The 12,934-nt window shown below is 35.0% G+C and overlaps 1 protein-coding gene across 2 annotated transcripts; it reads right to left on the reverse strand.

The window, feature by feature from the left end:
* Positions 1-5,537: 5,537 nt before the first annotated feature.
* Positions 5,538-9,571, reverse strand: LOC113330578. Of its 2 annotated transcripts, none has more exons than XM_026577388.1 (2): positions 9,081-9,571; positions 5,538-7,925 (listed from the first exon to the last, which is right to left on the reverse strand). In XM_026577388.1, exons 1-2 carry the CDS (start codon positions 9,420-9,422, stop codon positions 7,776-7,778), a joined length of 492 nt encoding a protein of 163 aa, XP_026433173.1. In that variant the 5' UTR covers positions 9,423-9,571; the 3' UTR covers positions 5,538-7,775. The 2 variants fall into 2 exon arrangements, with proteins under 2 accessions (XP_026433173.1, XP_026433172.1); XM_026577387.1 differs by having other exon boundaries at positions 8,867-9,571.
* Between the last annotated feature and the right edge of the window lie 3,363 nt (positions 9,572-12,934).

Here is a 12,934-nt window from a genome sequence, read left to right on the forward strand (position 1 = left end):
AGCTGCAATGATGACTCTGTAAGAGAAGATTATATTAGTGATACATCCTAGTATAGAAGATTTTAACTGTCGATATAATATAAGTAATGGTGAGTCAACTTACTCTGCAAGTAGAGATTGATGGTGGTTTGCAAATAGAGCTTGTTGATGAATCTCCCATCGCTTGTGAAGCTTGAACCGCGCTTGCTTGATCTATTTTTTGACGCTTGCATTCTTGAGAGAAGGATTTTTGTTATTTGGTGGGTGCTTTCAGTATATTTTTCCAAGGGAATGAGTGGGTTTTATATAGAATGAAGATCCAACGGTCATATTTTTCAAAAAACTAGCCGTTACTTTTTGAATTTCACATATGCCGGCATAGACGTATAAATACTATCTATGCCGCTTTTACAGCCGACGTTGGATATTGGTCTTGAAATGATGCCGGAATTTACTGCAGATTGGGCCCAGTCTCTGTATAAAATAAATCAAGTACTGGCATGGATGTTGAATACTAATCAATACCGAAAACCGTTCCCGGCGTTCTTAGATATATTAACATCAATGCTGACATTTGTGATTAAAAAAAAAAGACTAGCCGCTGAGGTATTTTTCTATATAAAGAGAGCTAATACTTGAACACCAAGTGCCCCAAATCCGTGTGTTATATATATCCTTAAGACTCTTAGGGTCTGTCTGGCACGGATGTAGTTTGAATTCTAGGGAGTTCCAACTCCCTGGAATTCAAACTACCTAGAAAATGAATTCCATCATTTCAAATTTTTGTGTTTGGCATGTTTACGAATGAAATTGATTATATTTCTATTCAATGAATATTTATTTGTTTAAATTTGATTTTATAGTAAGTTTATTTCGAAAATCATTGATTTTTTTTAAAAGTTATCTTTTATTAATTTTAGGTAATTAATAAAATAAAATAAGATTATTTACTAAAGAATATATAAAATACTATTAAATTAAATTATTGCTTCAGAAATCAAAATAATATTAAAGTAATGTAATTTTTATAATTAAATTAATAATTCTAATTGGATAATGTCGATGATAATACATACTTTATATTGTTGACACTAGCATTTATTAGTAAAAGGTTATTCTTTTATAAATATGATTTAAAATTAAATTTATATATTTTAGAAATAGATTTTATAATAAAATATTCAAATAATAGTTGTCTATTTGATATTTTAAGTAAGTATAAAATTGAATAACAATTTATAATATAAAATAATATTTTATAATATAATTACTTATTTAAAATTAAATAAGTAATTGTAAAGGATTTTTATTTGATATTTTAACATAAAGCAGTATTTTAAATAATAATTAATTAATACTAATTATTTATTAATTAAAAATATTCCTTTTTCTTTTAAATATGAGACAAAATATAATTTATATATTTAAGAATATTTTATAATTAGATTTATATATTTACAAAATAGATTTTACAATAAATATTCAAATAATAATATCTGTATATTTGATATTAAGTAAGTATAAAATTGAATAAAAATTTATAATATAAAATAATATTTTATAATATAATTACGCATTTAAAATTAAATAAGTAATTATCAAGGACTTTTTTTTTATATTTCACTACAAAATAATATTTTAAATAATAATTAATTAATACTAATTATATTTATTAATTAAAAATAGTCCTTTTCCTTTTAAATATGAGACAAAATATAATTTATATATTCAAATATATTTAATTATATCTTAAGTAATACAATTTTAATGAAAAGTAATAATTAATATTTTAAAATAAAATAGTACCTTTTAAGCATAAAATAAGAAATATATTAGTAATAATAATGTTAATTTTACTCAAAATAATATTATTAAGGTAATATAAAAAATAAAAATATATTAATTATAAAAGTAATATAATTATAAGAAATCAAAGATTGTTGAAATTAATAAAATAAAAAGATAAAAGAAAACCAAATGTCAATGTGGTCAACCGATGGAGTTGAAAGGGTGGATTTTGAAATTCCATGGGGGGAGGTGTTATTTGATTTTCCATCCTATAATGGAGTTTCAACTACCTAGAATTGGAACTCACTCCATCCCAAACACTCCATAAGTTGAACCTATTTTTTATCTCCATCCGTTGACTGAACTCCCCCTCAACTCCATCCGTACCAAATGCACCCTTAAGTTATGAAACCGAAACCCTAAAAGAGTAATCTATAAATAGCCTAGTATAGAACCTATTCATCCCCTACTTCCACATACAACAAATGGCATCGTTTGACTGCGAGGAAGATTTAGCAATCACCCAAGCATGGTACGCCGCAACTGGAGTTATAGGTCGCACTTCGTCGGAGAACATATGGGTGAAGATTTTTTTACAAATTTAGGCACGATAATGGGAACCCGAAAAGAAGAAGTGTTCAACAAATCGAACAACGACACGACATCATCCCAGATGCGATAGTTGAGTTTTTAAAAACCAAACACTGGATCGCGCACACCAGCCGTAATAGATTCTCCCCCAACAACTCGTAAGTATCTTTATGATTTATTCCACAAAATCCACTTTTTTTTTTTAATTTTTATGTAACAAAATAAGTTTCTGTGTTGTTTATGTATCACGAAGCCATGAAAGCGCGTTACTTATAGGAAAAGAAGAAAGCATTCACGTTTGATGAAAACATGAACTACATGGTAAAAAAAGTTATGGAGTACCACCAGCTGGATGAATCTGTCATGTACCTAATACAATGACAAGATTGGGGTGATAATTTAGGATAAACCTCTCTCAATTCCGAAGAATCGAGCCTCTCTGAGTTCAAATGAACACATCCTAAAGAACAAAAGTTCTATTGATTTCTTAATATTCGATGCCCTTCCATTACAGTCACAATAGTACATAAACCATCTCAACTACTATCCTAGAATCCACAGCTAGATAGGCACCAGGTGGTACAATCACAACCCACCATTACAGTTAACTACTAAACTACTAAGGACAGACACAATTACGATATGGGGCACCCCAGGGAATGACATTCCACTCCCCTTGAAAACATCCTTGTCCTCAAGGATGAGAATCACGGAAATTGGCTCGAGTAATAGATGTTCATCACCTGCGACACATTCAGAAGGAATGCAGAAGTAACAATCAACGATTGTGGTCTGTAGCCGAATTAGTCCCTCAAACTAGTAACGCTAATGCAGAAGCAACGCTAATGAATAAACTTGAGAGACTCTTACACATTGCAAACCAGGCCCAATAACCAACTGTCGCCAATGAATAATTATAAGAGCCATTGAACATGACTTTCTTGTGTCATTTTCCAAAAGACAGGCGAATCTATTATCTGCACAGCTGCTTATATCACCCATGGCCTGAGTTCCCATCTCTACATCAAACAAATATTTTCACTCTCTTGAGTTGGTCTTAACTAAGTAAATATGCCCACTATCTTCACAATTCACATCTTGGTAAGCAGTGATGGAAGTATCACTACCAACAATAATCATGGCTATGGTCCCACTGCAACATGATCTAAGGACTTCAAATATGGAACTTCTCTGACTGCCCCAAGTCCACCCTCTTTTATCATAAAAAATAGTGTATGTGTCCTTTAATCGAGTACTCCAAAAGTAAACATTTAGCAAAATTGAGAAATGAACTTCCATACTAACACTTCTCATATTCCATGAACCAGGTGGAACCAATCTGAACTTCCACCTCAAGTACCCTACCCACAACAACATTTTAAGAATTTGACTTACCATGAGTAAATATTTAGCCACAGATCTAAAGACTTTCCCCGTGATAATGAGACCTCTAAGTACTTCAGCTCTTAGCCCAGAAATCAACTGACCATCTCTTTGTGAAATGCAATGCTCCCTGTCTTTGTCTTTGTAAGGAACTACATGAGCCTGTAACATTATGTTCTTGATTTCTGCCACTTCCTTGCTAACTAACACAACGAAGTTTGTAGGTTCGTCCTCTTCTTCGTGTAACACTTCTACTCCTTTTTTCTTATCAACATGTGCCTTCGATTGTCTGAAATCAAGTTGCTCAGACATTAAGTGAACTGGTTTAACAGTGCAAACAACTGGTTTCATCCACTGGCAGGTTGCTGTTAAGTCCTCTTGTACTACCCCTGGTTCTCTCACTTTGCAATTCGTATTATCGCAATTCTGAATCTACACAACACATATTATTCGCCTGAGCTTGCATTTCAACCACCCTCGGTACAATGTGAAATTTAATAATACCAGTATGTAAAACTTTGATTTCCAGCCTTCCTTCATATAATTCCACTCCTATACAATCCCTCTTGAGCTGATAAAACAATTCTTCCAATCGATTGTAATAAGAATTAAAATGTTGAATATACTTAAAGGTGTTGAGTCCAAACAAAAAATAATTCAAGGTTTCCTTCATAAACTGTTTTCGATTATTGTGACACACATACCATAGGTCTGTAGAGTACAATTTGAATTTTCATCTCAAAAAGTCCACTAACTTCAATACAGTTGGAGCATGTGTGACCTGTAGATATAGCTGAATAGTAAGAATTCCACGGGTCACAGGTGAAGATGATAAGGAGAGTAATAAGGGACTAATCCTTGGGCTACAAAAATTTGAAGTTCGCAAACTTGTGGAAACCGAGAAAACAAGCACCACCAGATAGTTAAACGCCTTCAAAAGAACATGTAGCTCAAGAGTTTCATTTAGACAAACAGATGTTATCCTTAATAACTTAACCAAGAAAACTTCTGTAGCAGTAGGAAAGTGTGTATTCCTTTCATCACAATTCGAACTCCTCGCTGCCCTACTTATAAGTTGTAACAATAAGTGCTTCCCACCCCAGCTAATAGAGATAGGAAATCCCAATAATGCCATGAAGAACAACATACAACCACAATCATCACCTTGCTACAACATTTTTTCCAACCACTTGCAAGACCCATGACTGTCACCATTATATGCATCCATCAAAATTGATTCAATAAGAACAGTCACCCAAGAAGTATTTGTATCAACACAAAACTCATAAGTATCCGTAAAATAAAAAGAAAAATTCCCTTTAGCACTATCTAACACCTTGCCACGATAGTATATCCAGCGATCAGAATTCATGAATATTAAGAGACATTCATCTATTATTAACTAGTAACTCACTTTACCCCGTTTAGGCTGCAAGAGAAAATAATTTCCGCCAACACTCGAACTCTCAGTTTCACTTTTAGGCATTTTATCAAACAATATTCCAGAAGTACTAAAAAAATCATATCTAGCTAATATACATCCAAATAAAGCACTAGACCGAGAATCTGGCCAGTACCCAGGTTTATAAAGCAATTCTTGAACAAAATTCCGATCATACTTATATATTAGAATCGAACACACATTAGGTAGCAAGGAACCAGAAATAGTTGTGACATAACCTAATGTATAATCTCCAACAGGGTCAAAAAACAACTTTTTAATGTCAAACTCTTTTCCACGGTCAAATAAAACGAGAAGAATTAAGAAAAATATAAAAACACTCACCAATTAGTGGTTTATAGACTTTACCAAGAAATTTTTTGATTTGAAAAGTATCCATCAAAATATTCCAGTTAGGGAAACAAATCGTTCATGTGAGTCTAGAACTGTTTCTCATTTTCTTCAAAGATAAAAGGCGGAATCAACTTGCAATCGAGAGCTTCTTCTTCTTCTTCTTCTTCAGCTGATGAAATTGAGGATTTCTGAGTTGAATCACTTACCAAATCTGAATCAACAGGAGTTGGTTCCATGTGGTCAGCGATGTATCTCTTCATCGTCTTCAATTGTTGAACCACTGATTGGAGTAATGCAAGACTTTCTTCTGAATTCTCATCACAAAGCCTACGCTCCATCGCCAAGATATCCTTTATTTCTGTTGAGAAGAAGTTCATCCATGCAGTTACCTGCTTAGGAGGTCGAATAAATTCACCCTCCAACTTCTCTGATACTGCAGCTTGAAATCTTCCCAAATTATAAATATTCTGAGATAACAATTCCATTTCTGTCAATTCCGCTGGATAAAACTCGTCCAAATCTGCAACCTGCATTGAAAAAATCGGCAGAACCGAAACGGCTCTAGATACCAATTGTCATGTACCTAAGTACAATGACAAGATTGGGGTGATAATTGAGGATAAACCTCTCTCAATTCCGAAAAATCGATCCTCTCTGTGTTCAAATGAACACAGCCTAAAGAACAAAAGTTCTAATGATTTCTTAATATTCGATTCCCTTCCATTATAGACACAGGAGTATATAAACCATCTTAAATACTACCCTTGATTCCATGGATAGATAGCCACCAGGTGGTACAATCACAACCCACCATTACAGTTAACTACTAAACTACTAAAGACAAACACAATTACGATATGGGGTACCCCAGGGACATGACATTCCACTCCCCTTGAAAACATCCTTGTCCTCAAGGATGAGAATCACGGAAATTGGCTCGAGTAATAGATGTTCATCGCTTGCGACACCTTTAGAAGGAATGCAGAAGTAACAAGCAATGATTGTGGACTGTAGCCGAATTAGTCCCTCAAACTGGCAATGCTAATGCAGAAGTAACCCTAATGAATAAACTTGAGAGATTCTTACATATTGGAAACCAGGCCCAATAACCAACTGTCGCCAATGAATAATTATCAGAACCATTGAACATGACATTCTTGTGTCATTTTCCAAAAGACAGGCGAATCTATTATCTGCACAACTGCTTGTATCACCCATGGCCTGAGTTCCCATCTCTACATTAAACAGATATTTTAACTCTCTTGAGTTGGTTTTTACTAAGTAAATATGCCCACTATCTTCACATTTCACATCTTGGTAAACACTGATGGAAGTATCACTACCAACAATAATCATGGCTATGGTACCACTGCAACAGGATCTAAGGACTTCAAATATGGAACTACTCTGACTGCCCCAAGTCCACCCTCTTTTATCATCACAAATAGTGTATGCGTCCTTTGATCGAGTACTCTATGAGTAAACATTTAGAAAAATTGAGAAATTAACTGCCAGACTAACACTTCTCATATTCCATGAACCAGGTGGAACCAATCTGAACTTCCACCTCAAGTACCCTACCCACAACAACATTTTAAGAATTTGACTTACCATGAGTAAACATTTATCCTCAGATCTAAAGACTTTCCCCGTGAGAATGAGACCTCTAAGTACTTCAGCTCTTAGCCCAGAAATAAACTGACCATCTCTTTGCGAAATGCAATGCTCTCTGTCTTCGTCTTTGTAAGGAACTACATGAGCCTGTAACATTATATTCTTTATTTCCGCCCCTTCCTTGCTAACTAAAACAATGAAGGTTGTAGGTTCGTCCTCTTCTTCGTGTATCACTTATACTCCTTTTTTCTTATCAACATGTGCCTTCGATTGTCTGAAATCAAGTTCCACAGACATTAAGTGAACTGATTTAACAGTGCAAACTACTGGTTTCATCCTCTGGAAGGTTGTTGTTAGGTCCTCTTGTACTACCCCTGGTTCTCTCACTTTGCAATTCGTATTATCACAATTCTGAATCTGTACAACACATATTATTCTCCTGAGCTTGCATTTCAACCACCCTTGGTACAGAAAATTCGGTACAATGTGAAATTTAATAATACCAGTATGTAAAACTTTGATTTCCAGCCTTCCTTCATATAATTCCACTCCTATACAATCCCTCTTGAGATGATAAAATGATTCTGCCAATCGACTGTAATAAGAATTAAAATGTTGAGTATCCTTAAAGATGTTGAGTCCAAACAAAAAATAATTCAAGGTTTCCTTCATAAACTATTTGCGAGTAACACACATTCCATAGGTCTGTAGAGTATAATTTGAATTTCCATCTCAAAAAGTCCACTAACTTTGATACAATTGGACCATGTGTGACCTGCAGATATAGATGAATAGTAAGAACTCCATGGGTCACAGGTGAAGATGATAAGGAGAGTAATAAGGGATTAATCCTTGGGCTACAAAAATTTTGAGTTTGCAAACTTGTGGAAACCGAGAAAACAAGCACCACCAGATAATTAAATGCCTTCAAAATAACCTGTATCTCAAGAGTTTCATTTAGACAACCAGATGCTATCCTTAATAACTTAACCAAGAAAAGTTATGTAGCAGTAGGAAAGTGTATATTCCTTTCATCACCATTCAAACTCCTCACTACCCTACTCATAAGTTGTAACAATAAGTGCTTCCCACCACAGCTAGTAGAGATAGGAAATCCCAATAATGCCATGAAGAACAACATACATCTACAATCATCACCTTGGTGCAACATTTTTTCAAACCACTTGCAAGCCTCATGACTTTCACAAAACTCATAAGTATCAGTAAAATAAAAAGAAAAATTCCCTTTAGCACTATCTAACACCTTGCCACGATCGTATATCCGGAAATCAGAATTCATGAATATTAAGAGACATTCATCTACTATTAACTGGTAACTCACTTTACCCCGTTTAGGCTGCAAGAGAAAATAATTTCCGCCAACACTCTAACTCCCAGTTTCACTTTTAGGCATTTTATCAAACAATATCCAAGAAGTACTAAAAACATCATCTCTAGCTAATATATAACCAAATACATCACTAGACCGAGAATCTGGAAAGTACCCTTGTTTATAAAGCAGTTCTTGAACAAAATTCCGGTCATACTTATTTATTAGAATCGTACACACATTAGGTAGCAACGAACCATAAATATTTGTGAAATAACCTAATGTATAATCTCCAACAGGGTCAAAAAACACCTTCTTAATGTCAAACTCTTTTCCACAGTCAAATATGCAACAAAAAGAATTAAGAAAAATAGAAAGACACTCACCAATTAGTGGTTTATAGACTTTACCAGGAATTTTTTTGATTTGAAAAGTATCCATCAAAATATTCCAATTAGGGAAAAAAATTTGTTCATGTGAGTCTAGAACTGTTGAATTCTCATTTTTTTCAAAGATAAAAGGCGGAATCAACTTGCAATCTAAAGATTCTTCTTCTTCTTCAGCTAATGAAATTGAGGATTTTTGAGTTGAATCACTTACCAAATCTGAATACACAGAAGTTGGTTCCATGTGGTCAGTGATGTATCTCTTCATCGTCTTCAATTGTTGAACCACTGATTGGAGTAATCCAAGACTTTCTTCTGAATTCTCATCACAAAGCCTACGCTCCATCGCCAAGATATTCTTTATTTCTGTTGAGAAAAAGTTTATCCATGCAGTTACCTGCTTAGGAGGTCGAATAAATTCACCCTCCAGCTTCTCTGATATTGCAGCTTGAAATCTTCCCAAACTATAAATCTTCTGAGATAACAATTCCATTTCTGTCAATTCCGCTGGATAAAACTCGTCCAAATCTGCAACCTCCATTGAAAAAATCGGCATAATCGAAAGGACTCTAGATACCAATTGTCATGTACCTAAGTACAATGACAAGATTGGGGGGATAATTGAGGATAAACCTCTCTCAATTCCGAAGAATCGAGCCTCTCTGAGTTCAAATGAACACATTCTGAAGAACAAAAGTTCTATTGATTTCTTAATATTCGATGCCCTTCCATTATAGACACAAGAGTATATAAACCATCTCAACTACTACCCTAGAATCCATAGCTAGATAGCCACCAGGTGGTACAATCACAACCCACCATTATAGTTAACTACTAAACTACTAAGGACAAACACAATTACGATATGGGGCACCCCAGGGGCATGACAGAATCACAGACGGATTCTTCGTAAGAATATTGGTAGGTTTAATGGTTTTTGGTTAGGTTTTTACGGTAGTTTTTGGTAAGAATTTGTGGCTAGATCTCTATTTAAACCCTCACGAGACTATAACACGTCTATTTGGGTCACCAAGTGGTTCAAAGGCTTGATGCACGTGCTAAGTGCATCCGTGTTCCTACGAAAAGGATTACATCTGAAATAAATTATAATTCCGTTGGCATAGTATGTTAACATAATTAAATGTCGTTACAGTGCCGGCGTAGAAAGTATATATAAACCTATCCCATGATAGAGTGTCAAAATGTAATGGTTTCTGTATACAATAAACCATTTTCCGGCATTGAATTCGTATACTCATCCAAGCCGGTATTTGATGCCGGAATAATCGTTATATTTATTACAATGTCGATAGTTAACATTTTTAAAACTAAACATCTTTTATCCGAATTCCAATGCCCAACGACTATTTCTTTTAAATCAAAAACCAGTAAAGAGAACTTCCGCCATGGATGTTAGGTTTCTGAGAATGCCGGCATGATAAAGTGGAAAAAGAGTCGTTGGGTCCTCATATATTTAATGTAATAGAGTTACCCATTGCACTTGTTACCTCAAAAAAGAAAAAGAAAAAAATTTGTAAGCTCCACCACATATCTACGATGGCAAATCTATCACCAATTACCGAGTTCTTTGTTTCCATGGAAAAAGAAAAACTTAAGTTGAACAAATTATCCACTCCAATAGGAAATCTATTTTCATCCTCCACCAACTCAATTGCTCTTATACAAGAAAAACTTACAAGGAAGGAAGAAACCACCAAGTCAATTGCCGCAATGGAAGAAGAGATACTTAAAAGGAAAAGAGAAGAAGAAGAGGCGAAAAGAGAAGAATAAGAAGAAGAAGAGACAACAAAATAACGTAAAGAAACTAAAGAAATGTATGAACGTGTAAGACAAGCAAAGATAAAAGCGGATTTTGAAAAAGAAACCGAATGGATTAAAAATTTCTACATATTGTTGGATCTACCGGAAGAACACCGACCTTCAAGCCTTTTTTGGAATCTTGTTAGTGGTGGTCCTTATATGCCGAAGTTTGTGGACGGTAAGTGCAATAAACGCAAAATGGATTATGAGAATGAGTTTGTAGCGAATCGAACAACTGCCCTCAGAAAATTATGTCACAAATACAACGAGTTTCTCGCAAAATACAGAGGCAATAGTTATCAAGCTCAGGACGCATATACCAAGTGGAGAGGAGAGCCTTTTAGGCATTTTGAACCCGCTTTTTTTATTGAATCTCGTTCCAAGAAATGATGTTAGTTGCAATTAGCTTAAGATCTTTCATTTTATGTGTTTAATCTTGTAACCTTTTCATATGAAAGTTAATACTATTATTCTCAGTTTGAGTTAGTTGCGCTATATTTATATTTGAACTGATACAAGTTCCAGTGCTGGCCTATTAAATAATTTTTCGACAGTAGCGGTTCTAGTGTCGGCTTCGCATCGACCAAAAACCAATGCCGCCATTCTGTACATAAATTCAATTGAATCATCAGATTGCCGGCGTGGAATATGAATAAAAAACCATGCCGGAAACAAACTGTCATAAAACCTTTTGGAATTACCATCGCACCCCTTGAAAACGTATACAAACCCTAAAACCTAATTCAAACGCATTCTTCGTATCCCCCATTCTCTTGTCTTCTACTTATCTTCTCTACATTTTCTCTTCTCTTCTCTACCAAAACCATTCAACTATTAGCTTTTTCTTTTCTTGTCTACCAACTCCAATCGATTATTCATCACCAAAGAAACATGGGTAAAGATGATCCTAAAGGAGCAGTTGAGGATACCGGAAAATCGAAGTCGAAATCAAAATCGCAACAATTACACTATGATAGGATACATCAAATTTCCGCAGAATAAGAAGAGGAAGCGGAAAGAGCAAGGTTGAGTAGGTAAGTGATATCTATACTTAAGAACGTTCATATTGAATTTATGCATCTTCAAGATTATGCATGTTTAGGGTTTATAGTGATCTATAAAATTCTAGAAACTCTAAATTGAAAGTGCAATAAATTTAATTAATAACTGAAAAATTGCAGTTACAATTCAATTTCGGCATGGAATTCATTTCGAATACCATGTCAGTACTCTCTAACCGGCGTGGAATAATAGTTCAATTTAACGCCAATATAAGTTTCGGTTTTATTGATATCTCTGTAAACAATTAGATAGTTGCCGGCATTGTCTATATTTAAATTTCAATGCTGACCTATGGTCTCGGCATGGTCTTGCTTTTGGTGGACAACGCCGGCATATATGCCGGTATTATGTTTTAATTTTATTGAGTGCCGATATCTGGTGCCGGGTTGCTCGATATCCTTATTACTATGCTGGAAATGTACTTAGGTTTCACCGATATGAATATATTTGATCACTTGTATGCCGAAAAATAGTTGACTGTATGTACGTGTATCTTGGGACGTAGGTCCAAACCATCATAAGCCGATAAAGGAAAAAGCAAAGCTGTTGATGAAGGAAAACCTAAGTCTCCTCGTCCTCGACGTAGTCGATCTGATTCGGACCGTGGTAAGGTCATAATTCGGTAACGTACATGGGATACAAGCAGCAGTGATGATGAATAGTTGGAAAAATTTATACCAGCTGAACCAGCCCGAGCGGCGGCTCATCTCACAAGTTGAAGTTGAAGCCAGTGACAAAAAGGAAATGGAACCCCCAACCCACCTTCCTAAAAGATATCACGTGCTTGAAGAACGCATAGACGGCAAGAAGTGGGGTGAGCCGAGAGATCCGCAACTCTTATTTGACTACAAGGACTCTTGGGCTCGTTGGATCTATTCAACTTATGTAAGACATTTGCATCTTGTTATTATATTATTTATCTATGGTCAAGTGAATTTAATTTAGTTGGGTGTGTTTTTATAGGACCACAGCAAAACCTGGCGTGTTGGACGCCCAATGGATATATGGCCTTTGAGCATGGAGTGTGACGATGTTCAAGCAATTAGTCAGAGCATCTGGGTTTTATCCTGCGGTAGAAAATTATGTGAAAAATGATCAAGTCATGACACATTGCTTCTTGGAGAGGTTTTATGGTGAAACTGATACCATGCATTTTCCTTTTGGTGAGATGACCATTATCCCTGA

Source organism: Papaver somniferum, unplaced genomic scaffold, assembly GCF_003573695.1.
Source record: "Papaver somniferum cultivar HN1 unplaced genomic scaffold, ASM357369v1 unplaced-scaffold_118, whole genome shotgun sequence".
Lineage (NCBI taxonomy): Eukaryota > Viridiplantae > Streptophyta > Magnoliopsida > Ranunculales > Papaveraceae > Papaver > Papaver somniferum.

Bases quoted from the DNA above. Each gene is read 5' to 3' on its own strand.
- LOC113330578 (XM_026577387.1), bottom strand. From the start codon at position 9,422: ATGCCGATTTTTTCAATGGAGGTTGCAGATTTGGACGAGTTTTATCCA. The intron at 7,926-8,866 runs GTGAGTGTCTTT...CTATATCTGCAG, and splicing joins AGTCTATAAACCACTAATTG to GTCACACATGGTCCAATTGT.